The sequence below is a fragment of the Sporothrix brasiliensis genome (genome assembly GCF_000820605.1).
Source record: "Sporothrix brasiliensis 5110 chromosome Unknown Cont19, whole genome shotgun sequence".
Taxonomy (NCBI): Eukaryota; Fungi; Ascomycota; class Sordariomycetes; order Ophiostomatales; family Ophiostomataceae; genus Sporothrix; species Sporothrix brasiliensis.
This window is the reverse complement of record NW_024467138.1, coordinates 3,693,111-3,712,356: the sequence shown is the minus strand read 5'-3', so window position 1 is coordinate 3,712,356 and position 19,246 is coordinate 3,693,111. Positions and strand designations below refer to the sequence as shown.

General features: G+C 56.1%; 6 protein-coding genes across 6 annotated transcripts; 3 read left to right on the top strand and 3 right to left on the bottom strand.

Annotated features, from left to right (window-relative positions):
- Positions 1-166: 166 nt before the first annotated feature.
- On the bottom strand, positions 167-1,889 carry SPBR_00452 (uncharacterized protein; the record flags this gene model as incomplete). Its single annotated transcript, XM_040758771.1, has 2 exons — positions 167-1,438; positions 1,662-1,889. 2 exons carry the CDS (start codon positions 1,887-1,889, stop codon positions 167-169), a joined length of 1,500 nt encoding a protein of 499 aa, XP_040618818.1.
- Positions 1,890-2,450: 561 nt separating this feature from the next.
- On the top strand, positions 2,451-3,689 carry SPBR_00702 (uncharacterized protein; the record flags this gene model as incomplete). Its single annotated transcript, XM_040759021.1, has 1 exon — positions 2,451-3,689. One exon carries the CDS (start codon positions 2,451-2,453, stop codon positions 3,687-3,689), a length of 1,239 nt encoding a protein of 412 aa, XP_040618817.1.
- A 2,707-nt stretch (positions 3,690-6,396) lies between these two features.
- Positions 6,397-7,062, top strand: SPBR_01011 (uncharacterized protein; the record flags this gene model as incomplete). Its single annotated transcript, XM_040759330.1, has 2 exons — positions 6,397-6,788; positions 6,846-7,062. 2 exons carry the CDS (start codon positions 6,397-6,399, stop codon positions 7,060-7,062), a joined length of 609 nt encoding a protein of 202 aa, XP_040618816.1.
- A 403-nt stretch (positions 7,063-7,465) lies between these two features.
- Positions 7,466-8,429, bottom strand: SPBR_00866 (heme steroid-binding protein domain protein; the record flags this gene model as incomplete). Its single annotated transcript, XM_040759185.1, has 2 exons — positions 7,466-7,966; positions 8,052-8,429. 2 exons carry the CDS (start codon positions 8,427-8,429, stop codon positions 7,466-7,468), a joined length of 879 nt encoding a protein of 292 aa, XP_040618815.1.
- Positions 8,430-9,258: 829 nt separating this feature from the next.
- On the top strand, positions 9,259-12,159 carry SPBR_00163 (uncharacterized protein; the record flags this gene model as incomplete). Its single annotated transcript, XM_040758483.1, has 1 exon — positions 9,259-12,159. The coding sequence occupies one exon, from the start codon at positions 9,259-9,261 to the stop codon at positions 12,157-12,159; it is 2,901 nt and encodes a 966-aa protein (XP_040618814.1).
- Positions 12,160-18,570: 6,411 nt separating this feature from the next.
- Positions 18,571-18,973, bottom strand: SPBR_01111 (uncharacterized protein; the record flags this gene model as incomplete). The annotated part of the gene is made up of 2 exons (XM_040759429.1): positions 18,571-18,683; positions 18,829-18,973. The coding sequence occupies 2 exons, from the start codon at positions 18,971-18,973 to the stop codon at positions 18,571-18,573; spliced, it is 258 nt and encodes an 85-aa protein (XP_040618813.1).
- Positions 18,974-19,246: the final 273 nt, after the last annotated feature.

Sequence of the window (19,246 nt, the reverse complement as noted above, 5' to 3'; positions counted from 1 at the left end):
CAGACAGCGCGGGGCTGCCCCAAGCTGAACGATCAGGACCCCTTTTTTAGCATCAGGCACCAGGAACAAGATCTCGCACCTTTAAAGCATCGCCCCAGATCACAACATCACAACCATCACAACCATCACAACCACAATCGCAGCTCCTGAGCAATCACCACCCATCTCATTGCTCGCCATGGCCCCCCACAATGGCCTCGTGCACGCCAAGGAGTACGACATCAAGGACAGCAACGTCGAGCTGATTGGCTCCGACATTGACCACCGCGTCAAGTACGCCTCGGCCGCCACGGAGCCCGCCTGGAACAACGGCGTCGTCGGCGTGCAGCCGGGCCTCTTTGTCTGGCGCATCGAGGACTTCCAGGTGGTGCCGGTGCCCGCGCACGGCGTCGGTCTCTTCTACGACGGCGACAGCTACATTGTGCTGCACTCGTACAAAGTCGGCCGCGACACGCGCGCCCCTGCGCTCGGCCACGAAATCTTCTTCTGGCTCGGCAGCTACACGTCCCAGGACGAGGCCGGCACCGCCGCGTACAAGACGGTCGAGCTCGACGAGTTTCTGCACGGCGCCGCCACGCAGCACCGCGAGCTGCAGGCGAGCCCGTCCGCCGCCTTCCTGGCGCTCTTCCCGCAGCGCCTGACCATCCGCCGCGGCGGCGTGGCCACGGGCTTCACCCACGTCGAGGGACCTGCTGAGGCCGCGGCCGCGGCCGCTGCCTCCAAGAAGACGATGCTGCTGCGCGTCTTCAAGCAGCCGGGCGCCCGCACCGACGGCGGCATTGTCGTGCACGAGGTGCCCGCGCAGCCGACCAGCCTCGACGACGACGACGTCTTTGTCCTCGACGCCGCCGGCAGCGACGCCCTCTACGTGTGGCAGGGCCGCCGCTGCAGCCCCATGGAAAAGGCCAAGGCCGCCGAGGTCGCCCAGGACCTGCTGACGCCCGCGCACACGGGCGGCGTGCAGGTGCTCGCCCAGGACGAGGGCCGGGCCGGCGTGGTGCTCCGTCTCCTCGCACAGGAGGCACAGGGCGGCGGCAGCCTCGAGTCGAGCGCCCGTGCGGCGACGTCGTTCCGGTCCGACCGGCCGGTGGCCTCGACGCGGGCGCCGCCGCGCGACGGCGTCCCATCGCACCAGCGCCCGCGGCCCCAAACGCTGTGGCGCCTCAGCGACGCCTCGGGCCAGCTCTCGTTTGACCTCGTGCGCGACGGCGCCGCGTCGCTGCGCGACTTTGACGGCCGCGACGTCTTCTTGTGGGACGACGCCGGCCGCGAGGTGTGGGTCTGGGAAGGCCGCGGCGCGAGCGCGGCCGAGCGCGCCCAGTGGCTGCGTGTGGCCCAGGCGTACGTGCGGCAGCTGGCGGCGGGGGGCGACGAGGGGTACCTGACGCCCGTCGCCAAGGTGCGCGAGGGCTACGAGAGCCCAGCGTTCCTGCAGTCGCTGCAGGCCGCGGCGTAGATGGAGAGAACAAGGGGGGGGTTACGAGAATCACACATTGTGGACAGGCTTGTATTGGGAACATTGATCGTTGTGAAAGAACAAAAATTTATTTATAGGAAGCTCTTGCAGGTGACAAACACCCGCCCGGAATACATCAACAAATGGCCAGCATTTGCACTACGTCTTACATGTTGCAACAGTCACACTCGTCGCTGTGGCAGACGTCCGCTGTCTGCTCATTGTCCATAAACAAAGACGGATAACGGTAATTGATCACAAAGACGACGGCAAGGAACACGAGAAAAATCGGCGGGTTCATGATTAGGACCAGCACCGTGCCCAGGCCAAGGAGAGTCATGACCACGCAGAATGTGAGCAGCACCCAAATCCACCACAGGAGGAGGCAGAGGGAGACACAGCACAAAATGGCCGAGGCAAGGAACTGGAACATGGCTCTGGATGGTGGAAAGGGGGTGTGAGTGTTTGTCTGCTGCTGTTTGTTCCTTGAACGTGGCTGATAACAATGCAGTAATGGGTAAAAGCGATATTGGGCAGTGCTGTCAGAGATTCAAGGAACGGCTGTCGTCGTGGTTGTTTTTGAGAAAGAGAATGGGAAACGTTTGTGGTATTTTGGAGCGGCGGCCGATATTTATACCTTCGCCCTAAGCGCCATGCTCGTTTTTGCTGTTCAAGGACAAAGGTGGTGGACAATGGATTATTTGTCGCGAACAAGATGCTCGTGCTTGTTGTCTTTGTCCGCAGCTAAGATTGCTCAATCTATGTCCACAACTTAGACAGTGAACAACATTCATGTCATGGATGAACGGCTGTGGCAATTCCCTGAGTTGTGTCAATGGCAATTGTGAACAGCTGTTGTATAAAAGCCGCCCATATTTCATGATCATGAGGCGTGGATATGAACAACATTTACGTCGCATATTCCAGCAACGAGAATCGAAACACACACACACATACACACACACATCCCAGGCGCATCTCTTACTTCAACACAATGCAAAGGGGATCCGTCAATATAGCGATTCGTGCAGACCACCTGCAGATCATAACCGGTCGTTCTTCCCATAAATACGGTAACACCCGCGGCGACGAGAGCGCATGGATGAGGGAGGCTGCCTCGGATGGTGACGCTCCTAAGCGATCCTATCCTGACACTGGCATCGATGCCAGCAGCAGACAGTCGCAGGGAAACGGCATCGTAGGACGCATAGCCGATGTACCCGAAACTTCATCTACTTCGGAAGCTTCGTATGTGGCTCAATCCGAGGCCCAAAGCCCCGAGGCTGAGTACGACGACCAGTACGACCAGTACGACGGCCAGTACGGTGACCAGAATCCATTTCAAGCCGAACCAGGGCCGCAGGTCCACAGCCCGACCTTAGATCGGACTCAAATGTGGGAAGAGAAAGACGGCCACCACTCCGGCCGACACGCCGGCCACCCTCCTAACCGACGGTACAGCCAAATCCCGTACCCACTACAGGACCAACGCCAGCCATACAGACACCATGGCGCCGCGTGCGAGGTTCCCAATGAACATCGGGATGCATACGGAAATTACAGGTCGCCATTTTCCGGCCAACCGGCTATGACAAACTTCCATGGAAACTTTGTCCGTGGAGGCACGTATACGTCTCCGCTGACACAGCCTCTACGCATACGCGACGATCCTCGCTCCATCATAGAAATGGATGATTCCATGCTGGGCATTGATAGACAACTCGCCTCCTTAGGCCTGTCAGACGACATACGCTGCGATCAGCGACCCAGCCGAGGCCGTTTCCATCGCCGTACCCCGCTAGGCCTCTCTTCCGGCGACGACGTCTATCCCGCGCCGCAAACATTGCATCGTGAGCCGGAACCGACTGGCCTATATAGCGGCGATACGCCTATTCCGGTCAAGAGCGACGATGGGACCGATAGTGACACTATACAGTGCGACGACTCCATCTCCTGCGTTGGCAGACATCGCCGTGAGCCACGGGTGCGCTCGGCACATCGCAAGAGCTCGAGTAAGTCCAAGCCAAAGCCCCATAATAAGGTTCCCGATCGCACTTCAGGCCCCACTGCTCGACCACGTTCAAGACAGCGACGCGTACACCGTCCGGCTCCGGCAGAAGAATGCAACCTTCCGCGTGCTCCGACGCCACCTCCTTTCGAAGACCCGGAATCCGCAGCGGCCGAACGGACGTACTACGGCCAGCAAGCACATCTCGCCAGCCACCACTATTGACGTGGGAGATGTATGTACTTATCGTAGATGCTCGAGCCTAGGCAATCGATGTAGTCAGCTGTTGTTATCAGTTACTGGTATCTGTGCAGCTTCTGTGCAGCTTCTCTCCTCTCTTTTGTTTTCTTTGTTGTTTCTTATTTGCTTTTGGATATAAATATAAAAATAAGCCACACTGTCATCTTTAGGGACCACCGTACTATCATGCAAGTGACTGTAGCATCCAGCTAGTAAAATGTGCGCCGGCCATTTCTCTCTTTGGCCCTTGCACGCCTCACAACGCAGATTGAGCAATTGTCTCTTCCCCACGACTGCCAAGTCGCGTCTGGTCGCCAAGAACGCCGTGGAGTGATCGACATCGCGTTCCGCGACTGTATTCTTGTTGCATTGCCGTATGCCTTACCCAGCGAAATCGAGCGAAGACTGCTCCGTACTTTCTGGGAGCCAACCCCGTCGAGCGTCCGCTGTCCGTCGTACAGCGCCCAGCATCTCGCAGGATGACGAACGCCTCACACAGCGTCTGTCTTGGACGTGTCTCTTCGTTTCAAACGTCAGGTGTCTGTAAAACTCGGTGTTATCAACACAGCGGCTTGGCCTCTGCCCAGCAGTGTCGTTGTCTGTGGGAAGTTGACTGTTTCTTTCTGCTCTTGGCACGCCAACTGCCACAGCGGCGCACAAACACCCCGCGTCATGTGCGCGTGTCCACCTGCTTCAAGACGGTCCAGAGTGGCCCGAGATATCGAGTCAGTCGTGTAAGCCGACGTGCTTGACCGAGTTTGTGTGTATTGCAGAGTATGTATTCTGTATGTCGTAGAAAGCGACGGAAGCACTAGAACGTCGTCGACGAGACCCGGCCTCTTTTGTGCCAGGTCATTGTAATCCCAGCCGCTCCCCGGCCTCACTTGAGACGCTGTCGAGTTTGAGTTGCGTTTGACATGCAGCTAAAACCCACTAAATCTGAGGCACAATCCGTGCGGCTGGGTGGGGCCCACTTTTCTCCTTAAGGTTTTCCACTAAGAGGCCCGAACCCCTGGCGGGCCTGGCCAGGCCTAAATGTTAGCCAGACAGAAGGAGCGAACTGCCAAAAAGGCCCCTCAACTTAGCCATTCTCCGTTGCTTTATTTTCCCTCCCACGACGACACCTTGCATCGCACTCCACGGACAGCCAACATGCCGTAATTGCACAGGGCGGCTCTGAAGGCGCGCAGCCTCAACCGGGCCAGAACTCGCTTCCACTGCCGATATTGACGGGGCGTTTGTTCTCCACGCTAGATCTTGTCTATTTTAGTTTTGTTTTATTCTATTGTCGTGCCATTCTTCAGGCGATTGCTCTGTCGTCAGCCACTCTTCAGTCCATTGCTTGTTTCTGGTAGTGCCTCTCTTCTTTCCGCTCTTTTAACGTCTTTGTAGAGACAGCTAGTCGCCGATAGTGACATCTGGAAGAACTCGTACGTAAGCCGACACGTCAGAAGGGAGAGCCGTAGACGAAAACAAACCAAAGTAGAAGAACGGTACAGACACAGGCTACGATGGATCGGCTGCCACAAACAAACAAACACGGCCAACTCCGCGGACCAGCCTTGTGTCTTTGGAGCAGTCTTTGTCCCTCTGTCCTCCTGGCTTGGCATCTGAACAAATCTCACGATCCCATCCAGACGTTGTCAAGGCTCCAGGTCATCCCTTTCAATTAAAAGTCTCCTCGTTCCTTGTTTGAAAATGTTTCTCCTTTATTTTGCGTTTCTCTTTCGTCCCCTTGCTCTTGGCTCACGCGCAATGGACTGTCGCCACGACACAGGTCGGTCGACGAAAGAGTGTAAAGGCCAAGGAAGGAGTCGAGCTAACATGTTTCCAAACGTTTCTTGTGAACGTGACAGTAAAAAGGAGGTCGTGGTCGAGATGGGGCTGCGACTCATGGCTTGGTGGTGGTCATAAACACACGAAAAAAGAAAAAAAGAAAAGACAAAAAGAAAAAAAATTAGACGCCGAGAAAACGCCTTAGCCACACGGTCATGTTTCGTCCGGGGAAGGGGTCCATGAGGCCTCACCATTTCCTCTTTTTTCTATTTCCCTTCACAATTCCAAGTGAGTGGTCGGAAGGGGCTCTCAGCGCGGGCTTGTCATCTCGTTTCAAAGTCCCCACCCACGGGCGACCCCGTAACGTGCACAAACACGGCTGCGTCGAACAGAGGTTGGCGAAGACGTCGTAAGATAGCAACGCCCAGAAACCCCTGCTGGCCGCTTCAGACATCAGACAAGGGCCACCGGTTTGCGATGCCCGGTCTTTTGCAGGTGTCCCTTTGCTGGTGAAGTCCCCCTCTCTGAACCGGCAGATCCGCTCAATTCATCCGCCTTTCTGTTGCTTTGCAGGGGTGGCCCTTTTTATGTGTCGGATTGTTTCTTTATATTTATGCCGTTTCCCATCCCACTGACCTGTGTCCTTTCTCTCTTTTTTTCCTCTTCCTTCTGTAGGTCCATCTCAGGTTTCTTATTGTTGTGTACTTTTTCTCTCCCTTGTACTTTCTTCTTTTTCTTTTTTTTTTTTCCCATTTCACTTCGTTTTTCAAGAGGCTAGTCCTTTTAATATCCATCATCACCAACTTGCAGCGCGAGTCGCCTTTCAATCTTTACACAACTCTTTCTTTCGTTCTCTCAATTCTTTTTTTTCTTCTTTTTTTTCCCTCAAAAACTTCAGCCTTTTTCCATATCCAAAATGCAGTTCTCTACGCTCGCCCTTTCTGCCCTTCTGGGTCTGGTCTCTGCCCAGCAGACGTCCGTCACGGTTGTTGAGGTCTCCGCCAAGAACAACTCCCTTACTTACTCGCCCGACAACATCAAGGTCGCCGCCGGCTCCATGGTCCAGTTCCAATTCCTCGCGGGCAACCACACCGTCACGCAGTCCACGTTCGACCAGCCGTGCCAGCCCATCGCGTCCTTCAGCAACGTCACCGGCTTCCACTCGGGCTTCGTCCCCGTCGCCGCCAGCGCCAACACGGGCAACATCCCGACCTACACCATCATGGTCAACGACACCAAGCCCATCTGGATCTACTGTGGCCAGGCCAAGCACTGCGAGGGCGGCATGAGCATGGTCATCAACGAGAAGTAGGTTCCCGCCCGTTCCCCCCCTTTTCCATGCCGACGTCTTGCTAACAAAAATAGCACTGCCGACTCGACCAAATCGCTCGCGGTGTACCGCACGAATGCCATGAAGGCCACAACGGTCGTTCCTGGAGGCGCCAACAGCGGCAGCTCCGGCACCACGTCGTCCTCGGGCACGTCCTCCAGCGGCGTCACCACCAGCGCCGCCAACCTGGTCTCTGTTCCCCAGTTCGCCGCCGGCCTCGTCGCCGTTGCCGGCACCTTCTTCCTGCTGTAAAGCAGTGGTGGACGGCAAAAACTGGGTTGCGGATGCAGGTTGTGCGTGTGTCCATAATGATGGTTTCTTGACTTCTTCTTCGGGTCCCCTGGCTTGGTGTACTATGATTTTCTTTTTTCCTCCCCATCTTAGACTTTTTTGGTGTGATTAAGGGGAGCTGGGGTCCGTACCAGAAAGGAGGAGGACGAGCTTTCCTTTTGTCTCCTTTTTTTCGTTTCGTTCGGTGTACAAGGGAGACGTTCACGACGTGTAGTTTACATACCTCTTTTTAACTGCATTTTATTTATTTAAAAAAATATTGAAGTTTTGGAATAAGAGCTCATCGAAAAGCATTGCAACGAAACGTGTGATTTCGCAACGAAAACGGAACCTGTACGAAACGAGGAATCGGGCTTCCCAACGTTCACTTCCCTTCTTTCGTAGGCACTTCGCGGTAGGCCCGGCCTTCCTGTGCAGCCTTGCACAGCGGCTTCAGTTCGCCCTCCCAGCCCGGCTCCCGCTTCAGCTTGCCCACGTAGTGGTACTTGTGGCTCTTGGTGAAGAAATCCACCCAGTGCTGCACCGCGTCGTGCACCCGCTTCACGGCGTCCTTGCGCTCCTGGACCTTCTTCGCCGCCAGCTCCGCCGGTGTCCAGTGGCTGTCCACCTCGGGGTTGTCCAGCGGCAAGAACATGTCCTCGACGCCGCGCAAGTCGCCCGTGCGATCGTCGGCAAAGCAGCCCGTGACAAACCCACGGCTGGCGTCGACGCCCGCAAAGTAGTGGTACGACCCGCCGGGGCCGTAGATGTGGCGGCCGGCCGAGACGTCAAAGACGTTGCCGTCGATCGAGAGGTACACGGGCTTTTCGACAACCGAGCCGTCGTATTCGGCGAGTTCCTCGAGCGTAAAGTACCGTGGGCCGCTCTGCACAAAGAACAAATGGACACGCCATGGTTAGCATCGTTTGCAAGGCAAGACAGAACGGCGCTCCCGGAGTAGGGATGCACACCGAGTAAGGACCGTGGTCGCCTCCTACATATTGCATCTTCCACCACGAGAGCTTGAGATAGTTGGGTCTGTGCTGCATGCCCCACAAGAAGGACTCGCCGCCGGACACGAGGTAGCTGAGGCCGCACGACGCCAGCAGCAAAAAAGTCAGCACGCGGAAGATGTCGAGGTACGGGCTGTACTCGTCCTCTTCTTCCACGCGCGGCCGCTTCTTGCCCTTGGTCTTGCGCTTCGGCTGCGTCGTCGGCGTCGTCGTCGTCGATGGCGGCGTGACTGGTTTGCCGTTGTTTCCGTCGTCGTCCTCGTCCGTCAGGTCGGTCACGTCGACCACGCGCGGCTCAAGCGGAAACCTCCGCTGGCGAGCAGCGTTGTCGGACATTGTGTATTGAAGGCGAGACTCGATTGGGCACGTACAAATCGAAAGTTGATCAGATGCAAAACGGCGAATATAATATTGGCGATAACCACTAGGACGATGCAAGTCGAGAAAGAGACGATGTCGAAAAGGAAGCCGGAAAGGCAGTCGAAGATCTAACAATGGCCCAGGTCCATGAACATCCGGAGCTCAGTGCGTGGGGTGATTCTTGTTGCCAGATTTCACGCGGCTGGATCGGACAGGCTGCGACACGAGATATAGTAAAAGTCTACGACAAACGGCAGCGAGCATAAAGAAAAGGCAACTTTGGCCAGAAATAGAGTGCTTGCTGCCTCTGGACCAATGCGGGACCGCATTACGAGCTCCGACGGCACCAAAGGCAAGCGCGACCCTGATGGAGCTTTCCCCAACTGCAGTTCCGTGTTCCAAAAGCAATCAGGGCCCACAAATGCACTAGCCACGATGCAGCCACAACAATGCAGCTGCTCCACTTTTATCCAAGGCTGTCACCTTAGCCCATCGCGTCGCCAGAGCAACAAACCACCAAAAAACGCGACCCGTAATAAACACAACGCACAACTATGCCAAAAGCACAGAGCAAGTGCCACAACGGCTGGGACAAATTAATATCGCGGAGACAGAGCGACAGAGCGTGTGTATCCCGGATCTTACATCACGAATGCCCATTTGCATTCTTCACGCCTTCGAAGAACGGCACATCGACAACGCCGTCGACATCGACAGTTGACAAAAAAAAAATCAACAAACAAGACGAACACGACACACTCAAGATCAACAGCCTCCGAACTGCCACGCATCGGCAGCACACACAATGGACTTCCACGGGAGCCGGTCCGGCTCACCAACACCGCTCCAGGTGATATCGCCTGAGCGCGTCAACAACCAACAACCAGGAGGCCACAACAACAGCCATCCGTTCGACTCCAGCGTCGCCTCCGTCACCGACAAAATCAGCCAGTTCAACTCGCTCGCGATGCAGTCCAAGCACCTCGAACGCAAGACGGCCGACGCGGCCCTGAAGCGTGCCATGGTCGGGCGGGAAGAGGCCGAGACGGACATGCGGCGGTACCGCGACGAGGCACGGCAGCTGCGCAAGCAGGTGGACGAGGGCCGCCAGCGCGAGCAGCGCGTGAGCGAGCGGCTGGAGGCGGTGATGGAGAACTACGGGCGGGCCAAGGAGACGCACGCACACACGCAGGCGCTGTGGGAAAAGGAAATCCGGCGGGCGCGCAAGGAGACGTTCAAGTCGCAGAGCGCCATTGTCAAGCTGCAGGAAGAGCTCAAGGCGGCCCGGGCCAGCAGCAAGGCGGCCGAGGAGGCGCTGGTGCACGAAAAGGAGCGCAGCAAGGCCCGCGAGCAGGAGGCGTTCCAGGCGCGCTACGAGCTGGTGGGGTGCCAGGAGGCGCTGGAGCAGACGCTGCAAAAGGTCAAGATGCTGGAGCAGGAGCGAGACGCGTTCCGCAGCCTGGCCACGTCCGATGAGGATGTGGCACGGATTGCCTCGGAGGGTCGCCTGCCGCTGCCGCCACCCGATGCGGAGGAGGAGGCTGAGGAGGCTGGGGAGGCGGCAGAGGAGGCTGAAGAGGAGGCCAACGAAGACACCAACGACGACAGCATGGACGAAACCGAGGACGGCCTGACGATGACGAAGCAGCGGTCGAGCCGGCCCAAGACAAAGAGCAAGAAGGCGGCCCGTGCGTCGTCCGTCACACTGCTGGACATCCGGTCGTCCGCCACCAGCGAAGCCGAGATCGGCGAACTGACGCGGCTGTGGCAGTGGGAGAAGCAGCGTGCCGACCGTTCCGCAGAGCTCGTGGAGTACCTCGAGGCCGAGTGCCATCTGCGCGCGTGCTCGTGCATGAAGAAGCGCCCGCGCGCCAGCATCCTCGACTCTGCGCGCAAGCGGCCCAACCTCGACATTGGCGACGCTGGCGATCGCATCATTCTTAGCGAGAAGGCTGCCATCGCCTCGCCGACCGCCAAGATCCGGGCCGCCATGAAGCCTTCGCCGACAAAGACGCTGCAGAGCGGCCTCCACATCAACCTCAGCCCCGAACGCCGCGGCGGTGGGGAGGCGAATGCGATGACGGACGACAACGAAGACAGCACAGACAGCCACGGCCCGTCTCCGAAGGGGAAGACGGCCGCGCGGCTGGGCACGACCACCTTCGTGCCCGAAGAGGGCGCGTTCCGTACCGTCTCGCAGCAGATTGCCGAGGAGATGGAGGAGGCCGTTGCAGCAGCGGCAGTGGCCACGATGGCTGCGATGCCAGAGGTGCCGGGCGCCGAGGAGGTGGCGCGGCAGGAAGCCGAACAGGAGGCTGAGCAGGAGACTGAGCAGGAGACTGAGCAGGAGACCGCCCATGAGGCGGTGCAAGAGACGGTGCAGGAGGAGCCAGAGGCTGCACCGACAGTCGCAGCTGAGGAAGTCGCCGTGCCGACACAAGCCATCACGCAAGAGAACCGCCACCCCTTTCACGACATGCTCGACGCCGATGTCCAGGACGCCGACACCACACTGGGCGACGTGACGACCGACTCGGCCGACTACACCGTCGAAACGACCACAGAGCAGTCCATGTACGCGCGCACGCCCTCTGTGGAGCCGCCCTCGTATGCCCAACAGCGCACCTCGCTTCTGTCTCTGCTCGACGCACCGCACCGCCAAGAAGCCGAGCAGCCGGTCAACTTTCACGTGCCCACCACGCCGGGGCCTTTGCCGACGGAGGCTCCCGCACACAATGCGAATGTGGATGTCCACAGGGATGTCCATATGGATGTCCATATGGATGACGCCCAAGAGGCACCCCGTGCTGCCACTTCGCTGCTGGTTGCGAGCACCTCGATGCGCGTTGTCGAAACGGACATGAACGATGCGGCACCGCCGCCTGTGAGAGCCGTCAGCGAAGAGTCGCCTGTGGTCGAGGAAGAGCGGGACGACGCGCGCGTCTCGGACGTGACCGAAGTGGCCTATGCCCGGAGCCACAGCAGCCAATCCAGCCGCTCCGACAGCTCCAATCTCTCTAATCACTCCCATCACTCCCATCACTCCCATCAATCCAGTCAATCTGGGGGGTCCCGGCAACGGCGCCCAGCATCGGCACAGCTGCAGTACGAAGACCGCGACGCGACACCTGTCGCACAGCCGCAGCGGTATGCGACGCCGGCCATGGATGAGTCGCTCAACAGCCGCTCGGTGCGCCCGCACACAGTGGCTGCGACCAACGTGTTCACGCACAAGACGACAACCACCAAGGTGCCGCTGCGCGAGGAGACGACCGACCCCAGCCTGGCCCAGCGCATCATGGCGGCCCAGCGCACGCCCACCAGCAAGATCCTGCCCGCGTCGTCCTCGTCCTCGGCCGTCTACAGCGACGGCGAGGCCACCGCGACGGCAGGGGGCCCGAGCTTCGACATCAACAACCCGGCGCTGACGCCCACGATGTCGCGCGAGGAGTGCCTGGCCCAGATTCGAGAGCGCCGCGGACGGGCCCGCAGTGCCGCCGGGGGCTCGTCGTCGTCGGCCTCGTCCACACGCACCACGTCGTCTTCGTCGGCCGCAGCGACGACAACGACGACCACGACGAACACGACGACGATGACGACGGCAGCCCCAGGTGGCATCCGCCGTCCGATTACGCCCGGTAAGGAGCGCCGTGAAGTCAGTGCGCCCGTCCGGCGCGTGGCCAGTGTGCGCCGGGTGCGGCCATAGAGGGCCGGCCTACCGCAAGAGCAAAGATGAAGCGTGGTGGATTGTGGGCGTGTCATGTCATTTTCGGCGCTGCATTTCCTCAACGGTATTCACGTTTTGGCCAGGCGTTTTGCAGCATTGTTCGGCGTTTCTTCAGTTTGTTTTTTACGTTTTTAGTTGGATTGTATTCATGCGCCTGCGTTTTATGCCCAGACGTTTTCACGACAAACGTATTGCTCTAATATTTGACATTGCGATTTTTGTTCATTTTTCTGTCTACGTCTGCTCGTTTACCGATCGATTTTGAGAGACTCCGTGAGCCTCACAAATCCCATTCCTAGACAGCCATCCCATTACATGGAAAGGTTTTTCAGTGTCCAATTCTTATTTACATAATACGCCTTTCAAGACCATTCAAATCGAAGGGCATTGCCATGATTCGCGAAACGACCGGAACAGGGCAACCTGATTTTCAAACAAACCCCAAGAACTCCTTTTGTTTTTACTTCTCCCTTGCTTGCTTATGACACGCAAGTTTGTTAAATATAGAAATTGTGGTGATGCTCCATCGGCTTGTTTGATGGCCAGCGCATCGATCTATGCCTTCTGGGGGCCAGGGTTGGATGGCCCTTGCATGTTTCTTGTTGGCGTCTTGTCGCCCTGACTGTCGTCAAGTTTGGACAACACAGAAAAAGGGTATCTTGCGACAATGGAGACCAATTCTATTTACAGTTTGGTCGTCCAACTTTTCTTTTTTTTTTTTTCTGTTCCATGTATTTGGGTGCCCTCGCCCAGGGCCATCCCTCGCGATCGCCCTGCTTCCCCGCGGCATCATCATGCGTTTCTGCATTTTGTGAGCGATGCGGGGGGCCGAGGGGGCCATCCGTAAGGGATTTCTCAAACAAGGGCGTTCCTCGTTCGATCAGTGAGCGACTCGGGGGCCAATACGTTACTTTTTGGCTCTTTGAGGATGGTTTCTTTTTTGATTCTCGGATCGCCTCCAGCGCGTTTTGCTGTCAAGCCCGCCTCCAACGGACATCACAGAGCATCCATCCCTGGGTCAAACACAAAAGCCACAACGACAACAGGACCGTGTCGGATGTTTCCCCCAAAAAGCAAAAGTTGTCTTTGAAACAGATCCCCATCGGTTGTTTCCCCCCTTGTCGGCCTGCGCCCTTTCATCGCCCCCGTCTGGATGGCATATGTCGCTCGTGTTTGTTTCTATGTTTGTCAGAGAACGGCATGTGGGAGCGGCGAAACGGGCCTCTCCGCCGCTGCGTCTTACTTGGTCTTGACATGGTCGCAAGAAACTACAAACAACAACACATGGCCCGTCGGCAGCAAACCCAAACACCTCTGCGCGACTTGGGGAGCCACACAACTTCTCTTGACGCGGAACGCCCGAAACACAAGCACCAAGAAGAAAACAGCAGTTGCACCCGCTCATTTTGTTCTGCAAAGTAGCGGTGACGGCCGTACGCAGGCACATGACGACACGAGACCACGCGGACAAAACTGGAAACTGGGACACCGAGAGTGTTGCCGCGTTGTCGAACGTGACAGGTCGTTTTATGTTGTGCTTGTGCCTACATCTCGTTCTTTTACACCGCCCCTCTGCCTCCTCCTTGTATCATATCAGGACAAGGGTCGAGATAATAAAAAAGGGCCGGATGTCGAAACAGGACGGAGCAGGCCCAGAAACAATACAAAAGCAAAACGAGAAACATGATGTGCTCTCAAACTCTCTCTTCTGGACTCGTCGGGGCTCAACAACCAAGAGTACGTACGGATGTGAAAACGACGGTCTGGAAAAATGTGACAGACGCAATTGCTTGGTTCGCGAGGGAGGGAGCTGAGATGGGCTTGTGCTCGGTGGATGTTGCACGGCAGACGGCAGAGGTCGAAAGGGAGAGACGGAAGAGGCTGGGAGGGTGTGAAGAATGAAACGAGAGGGACAGAGGGCGTCAGAGAAAGGGAGAGAGGACAGAAAGAGAAGCGACAAGGAAAAGAGCCGAGACGCAATAAGCCGGGAGAGGACGAACCGAAGAGGCACACAGAGTCTAAACAAAACGCCAGCCAGAGATGGGTCCGAGACGGGGCGCCACAAGATCGAGTCTCCGTGCTCCCCGGCAGTGCCTTGGAGTTTGATTGGGTCGTGGGTGTTTATGTCCTTTGTTTTCGGGTTGTCTTGGCCCTACAATGTCATGATATTTGCATTTTCGGACCCGAGCGATGGAGCGGAAGATGGACGTGATAAAAAGAAGAAGAAAAGCCAAGTCGGAGACTACAGCATCCATAGAAACCTTGCCATCTTTTCGGACTCTCAATGTGATGCCCGGAATCGACAGCGGAAAGACAAGAACCAGGAGAGCTGGCGCACGAAATGGTATGCATCGACCCTCTTCCGCCGCGGACCAAGGCATTCCTGCCATGCAAGGAGCCCTGTGTGCAGTTGCGTGCGTGTCGGCGTGCGTGTCGGCGTGCGTGCCTTTGTGTCTTTGTGTCGTGTTGTCTTGGTGTCTTTGGGTGCACCTGTGTTCTGTGCTTTGTGCAGAGGCATGCTTGTGGCTACATATGATGAGCGTTTTATTACGAGCCTGTTCTTCCTTGGTCTCGCCTGACCTCCTGCACGGTGCCGGGCGCCGACATGTGACGAGCCAGTCGGATAGCCGCCTTTGGGGCTTGTGGTGGTACATCATGTAGTGGTCATCGTGGCAGCGGAGGCTGCTCAGGCGGCCTCGACTGGGTTCTCTGAGTTATTGGGTTGAGTTTTGTGCAGAGGATTGATTTTGACTTGTCTTGGATGGCTTTTTTTCCCTTTTAAAACTCTCAAATTCTCAACTTTGTAGCTCTCTTAAACTCTCTCAACCTTCTCAACACCCCCCGACCCTTGATCTGGCTCGCGGTTCTGCCCTCCATTCCATACCCCGCCTGCCTCGTCCCTCGTCTGCCGTGATTTACTAATATGTGCGTCGTTAAGGTGCTTGTTCACTTGATGCGGGGGCGAGCCGCCGCTTTGGCGACAATGGAAATGCAGGTCATATCCCCCAAAAAACAATAGACTGAAAAACTGGGATGTGTCGGGGTGCTGTCGTACTAGTAAGACGCATTACAATGTGCGAGTACGTCGTACCGTATGGGAGGGTGTTCATGCCATCCCGCACCAAGCCCGGACAAGGGTCTGTGCACGGTTTATGCACCGGGAGAGGGCAAACGAATGGACGCCGAAGCGAGTGCAGAGGACCAGGGCAGACGGGGGGATGCAGCGTAGTATTGTCGTTTTGCTGGCAGCTTTACAACATAATTACGACGTACAGAATATGTGATTGTTGGATGTGCTGGGCTGGGCTTGGAATTGTGTCCCCAACGGCCTATTCTGCATTCTGATCGGCAAAGAACGTTGTAATGGACGCAACGCGATCCCGAATCACCGCCTGTGCGGCTGTCAAAATACGATGGGGCCTTGTATCGCCAGCCCCAGGAGCCAAGTCATTTTACCATCACGGGTGCTTGTCGATCATACTCGCCTGTTTATTAGTTTATGTACGTCGAACGTCGAACGTCGTACGTCGTACATCGTACATCGTACATCGTACATACTTGGATGATAGTATTCCGGTTGCGTCTTCGTGTTGGCGGCTGACCAGAAATGGCCAACAGGGCTGACCAGGAGGGGGAGAGCTTCCCGTTGCTGTCCCGCCCTTGTTCTTGTTCCGGGGAATGTGAGGGAATATGAGCAGAGGACAACGGAAGGAGAACGGGCGCTTGTGTACAAATTAATACCGCATCGTCGTATACGGTCTGGTTTGAAGGATATGCGGAAACACAAACCATGTTGTCGGCAAAGGACTTCGCCACTTGCAAGTCCAGCTGGCTCGGCATACGAGTTTTGTTTGGCGCATAGGGCAATGTGCATGGCGCATGGTGCATGGCGCATGGACCAGGCTGGGGGGACGTCTGCCCCGGGAAATGGAGGGTGGTTCATTAAGACAAAAAAGATGCATAAAAAGATGCTCCCTCGCCGGACGTTTTGGGATGCTTGTAAAGGTGTACTCCTCTTGGCCTCCGCTCTGGGCGCTGCAAGTAAGCGATATGAAATTGAAGCGGTCCACACAACGTACCTCCGCACTTTTGTTGACGTCCGTCGAGTGCGAGAAGTATGGTGTCGCGAGAGCACAGGGGCTTGCAAAAACGGGACCAAGGAAGAAAATGCATAATGATCGGCTTCACAGTCCCGAGCGCACAGATACGGACGAGCGGGTGTCACGGCCTCTTTGAAATTATTTCAAAGTGATTCGGCTGTATATCCTGGTCGGCGAAGTTGACGCGCAAAAAAGAAAAGACCTTGAAAGGCCTTGAAAGACCTTGAAATAACAAAAAAAAAAAAAAGGAAGAAACAGCAAGGCTCCCAAAAGCGACCGGCGAGCAATACGAGAGCCCGAGATTGTGCAAAGGACGGCGGCAGCCAGATACAGATCATGCAAGGGAGCATGTGAAGCGAGAAAAAGGCAGACGAAAGGGAGAAACAGGACAAAAATAGCAGCATACAAAGGGAAAAAAAGAAAAAAAAAAATCAAAACCAAGTCAAGTCAATACCACCAAGTGTTCATTTCAAAGGAGTCTTCCGTTCCCATCGTCCTCATGTTGCACATGAACACAAACGAGAGAGACTCCAACGGCAGACAGCAATATGGCGCGATGAGGCTGCGCCACAAAAGGCCGGACCCGGTCGCACACGGCGTGTTTGTGGACAAACATGGGTAGATTGATCTACCCAGAAACAGATGTGAGGGTGACGATGTTTTGGATGTTTTACCGCAGGGCAGAGATCTGGTGCCTTGTACCCTGCACGGGGAACTTTTGAGGTGGATGACTATAATGTATGAAGTCGAAATGGCATCGAATGGGCCGAAAAAAAAGGGGGGGGGGGGAAACAACGGAGAGAATAAAACGATTGCACCTGCAACAAGCCACTTGCCGTCGTCCGTCATGCACAATCGATTCGACAGCGCAGAGACACAAGGCAGCGTGCACAGAAGCCGGCTATGGCGCAAAATCCTTGGTTCCTGCGGGGAAGCGCCTGCATGTCTTTGTCGTGTCTTCGTCCTTTGCATGCTCTTCGTCGCCCTTGATTCCCACCTTTGTATTTTTACTATTTCGGCCGAGCCATCTTTGTCACCGAGCATCGGCATCCTGGCATCCTGCATGACAGTGTCGTCGTTGTCGTCGTTGTCTTGTCGCCGAGTTCGATTCCCCAGGAACTGTTTTCGGAAGCCCGGCAGAACGAGCGGCAGACAATACGACATGCTTCAGTACTGGAAAAAAGGACGGAAAGTTCAGACGGCCCTTGTGGAGCGCAGAGGACAGGTCTTGACTACGACACACTCTGTACACGATGCAGGGCCTGTAAAACGGAGCAGAGGTGGCGATGAAGAGGTGGCGGTGTGCGGCGTTGAGTGGAACGAAAAAGGAGGTTATTCAAACAAAAAAAGAGTTCATTCCCGGAACATAAAAAGACACCGTGGTCGATCAGGACACCGAAAGAGCCACAGTCTCTCGTCCAGGTCTTGATGAAAAGCTCCGCGAGAGGCGCCGTGGCGTCGCATCACGGCCACATCTGTCTTTTCTCAGTACGGGGACGTGGCCACCGTTCCCCGCCAGCACTGCTACGCTGTGGATGCATTGCTGTGTGCTGCGCCGTGCGCACAGCGTCACAGTTGCATCGTATTGCCGGCCAGGGGTGGAGAGGGGGGGGCACCTGGCCCGGTTCCCGAGTTTGTCAGAATCCCAGCGAAACCAAAGAGCCAACAAAACCGACGGGGAAATTTAGAGAGTGCCTTATTTTACGTCTGGGTTGAGTGTCGTTCCATTCGCTGGCTCGACTTGTATGGACGAGCAAAGAAGCTGCTGTCAAGCGCGGCAAACTAGGCAATGGACAAGACAGGAAGACCAGACTTGCTTACCACTGGCTCATATTCGCAGGCGGACGGCATCTTGATATTGGGTCCAAAGGAGGTAGATCGTACAAGATACAGAAGAGGAAAAAGGAAAGGAAAAGAAGAAAGGAAGAAAAAGAAACAAGTAGAAAAACAAGACCGTCTCCGCCATCGACTGCGTGCAAATCAACCACCAAAGCGAACTAGCGGGCACTTGTGACGACCAGAAGTGAAACAATATTGTCCACCCGCGGACACAGAAACAAGACGAAGACACAGCTAGTCCATTTCGGGCCGTGCAGACTTGCGGAGGCATAGCACGTTTGCTTTTTTATCTGCAAACGAGGGCAAAACGATGGGCAAAACGACTCGTAGTCGTGTTTCTGTTTCTGTTTCTGTTTTTGTTTTTGTTTTTGTTTTTGTTTTTGTTTCTGTCTTGCTTTTCTTTTTCTTTATTCTTTCGTCTCCTCTTTCTTTTTGCTGCCATTTTCGTCACCTACTCCCAGCACATCACCGCCACCTCTCGTCTCGGCACCACTCCTTTGGTTGTGTGGCTCTGGCCTCGTGGCGGCTGGCCGTGGCGGCTGGCCTGGCCCTTGACCAGGGGTACTATGGCGTGTCGAGGATGTCGAAATGGACCAAATGGACGACGTGCAGGACGGGCATCGCATGCCCTCGTCGTATCACACCGAAAATGGGGCACGAGGTGAGCTACGTCCAGCAGTTGTGCGGCCCTTTGCCGCCCTGGCCTTACATGTTACCAGGAAAGTTATCTGCCCGTCTTTTTGTTTCTGGACCGTCATGAACGTGGTACCGTCGGTGGCGCTTTTGGCGTCCACTATCACCTGTGGCAGAAGCGTGGCCGCCACAAGATCAGGCCAGTTCAGGGCAAGCGCCATGTAGCGGATCGGCCAAGGGCTGGGAAGGGCTGGGAAGGGCCAGGCCTGCTTTGAAGATGGTTGCTGTTTTGCTCCCCTTCCGTACGTCGGACACTCTTTTTGGTCGTGTTTTGTTTTCTCCTTCCTGCTCCACATCGTGTCCACATTGTCACATTGTCACATTGTCCACCTTTCCACTTCACCGTTGACGCTAGCACCTGAGAACTGAGACATGGTCCTCCGGTGGATTCTCTCCCTTGGTTTACGACGTACCCGTTTTCGTATCCTTTCTCC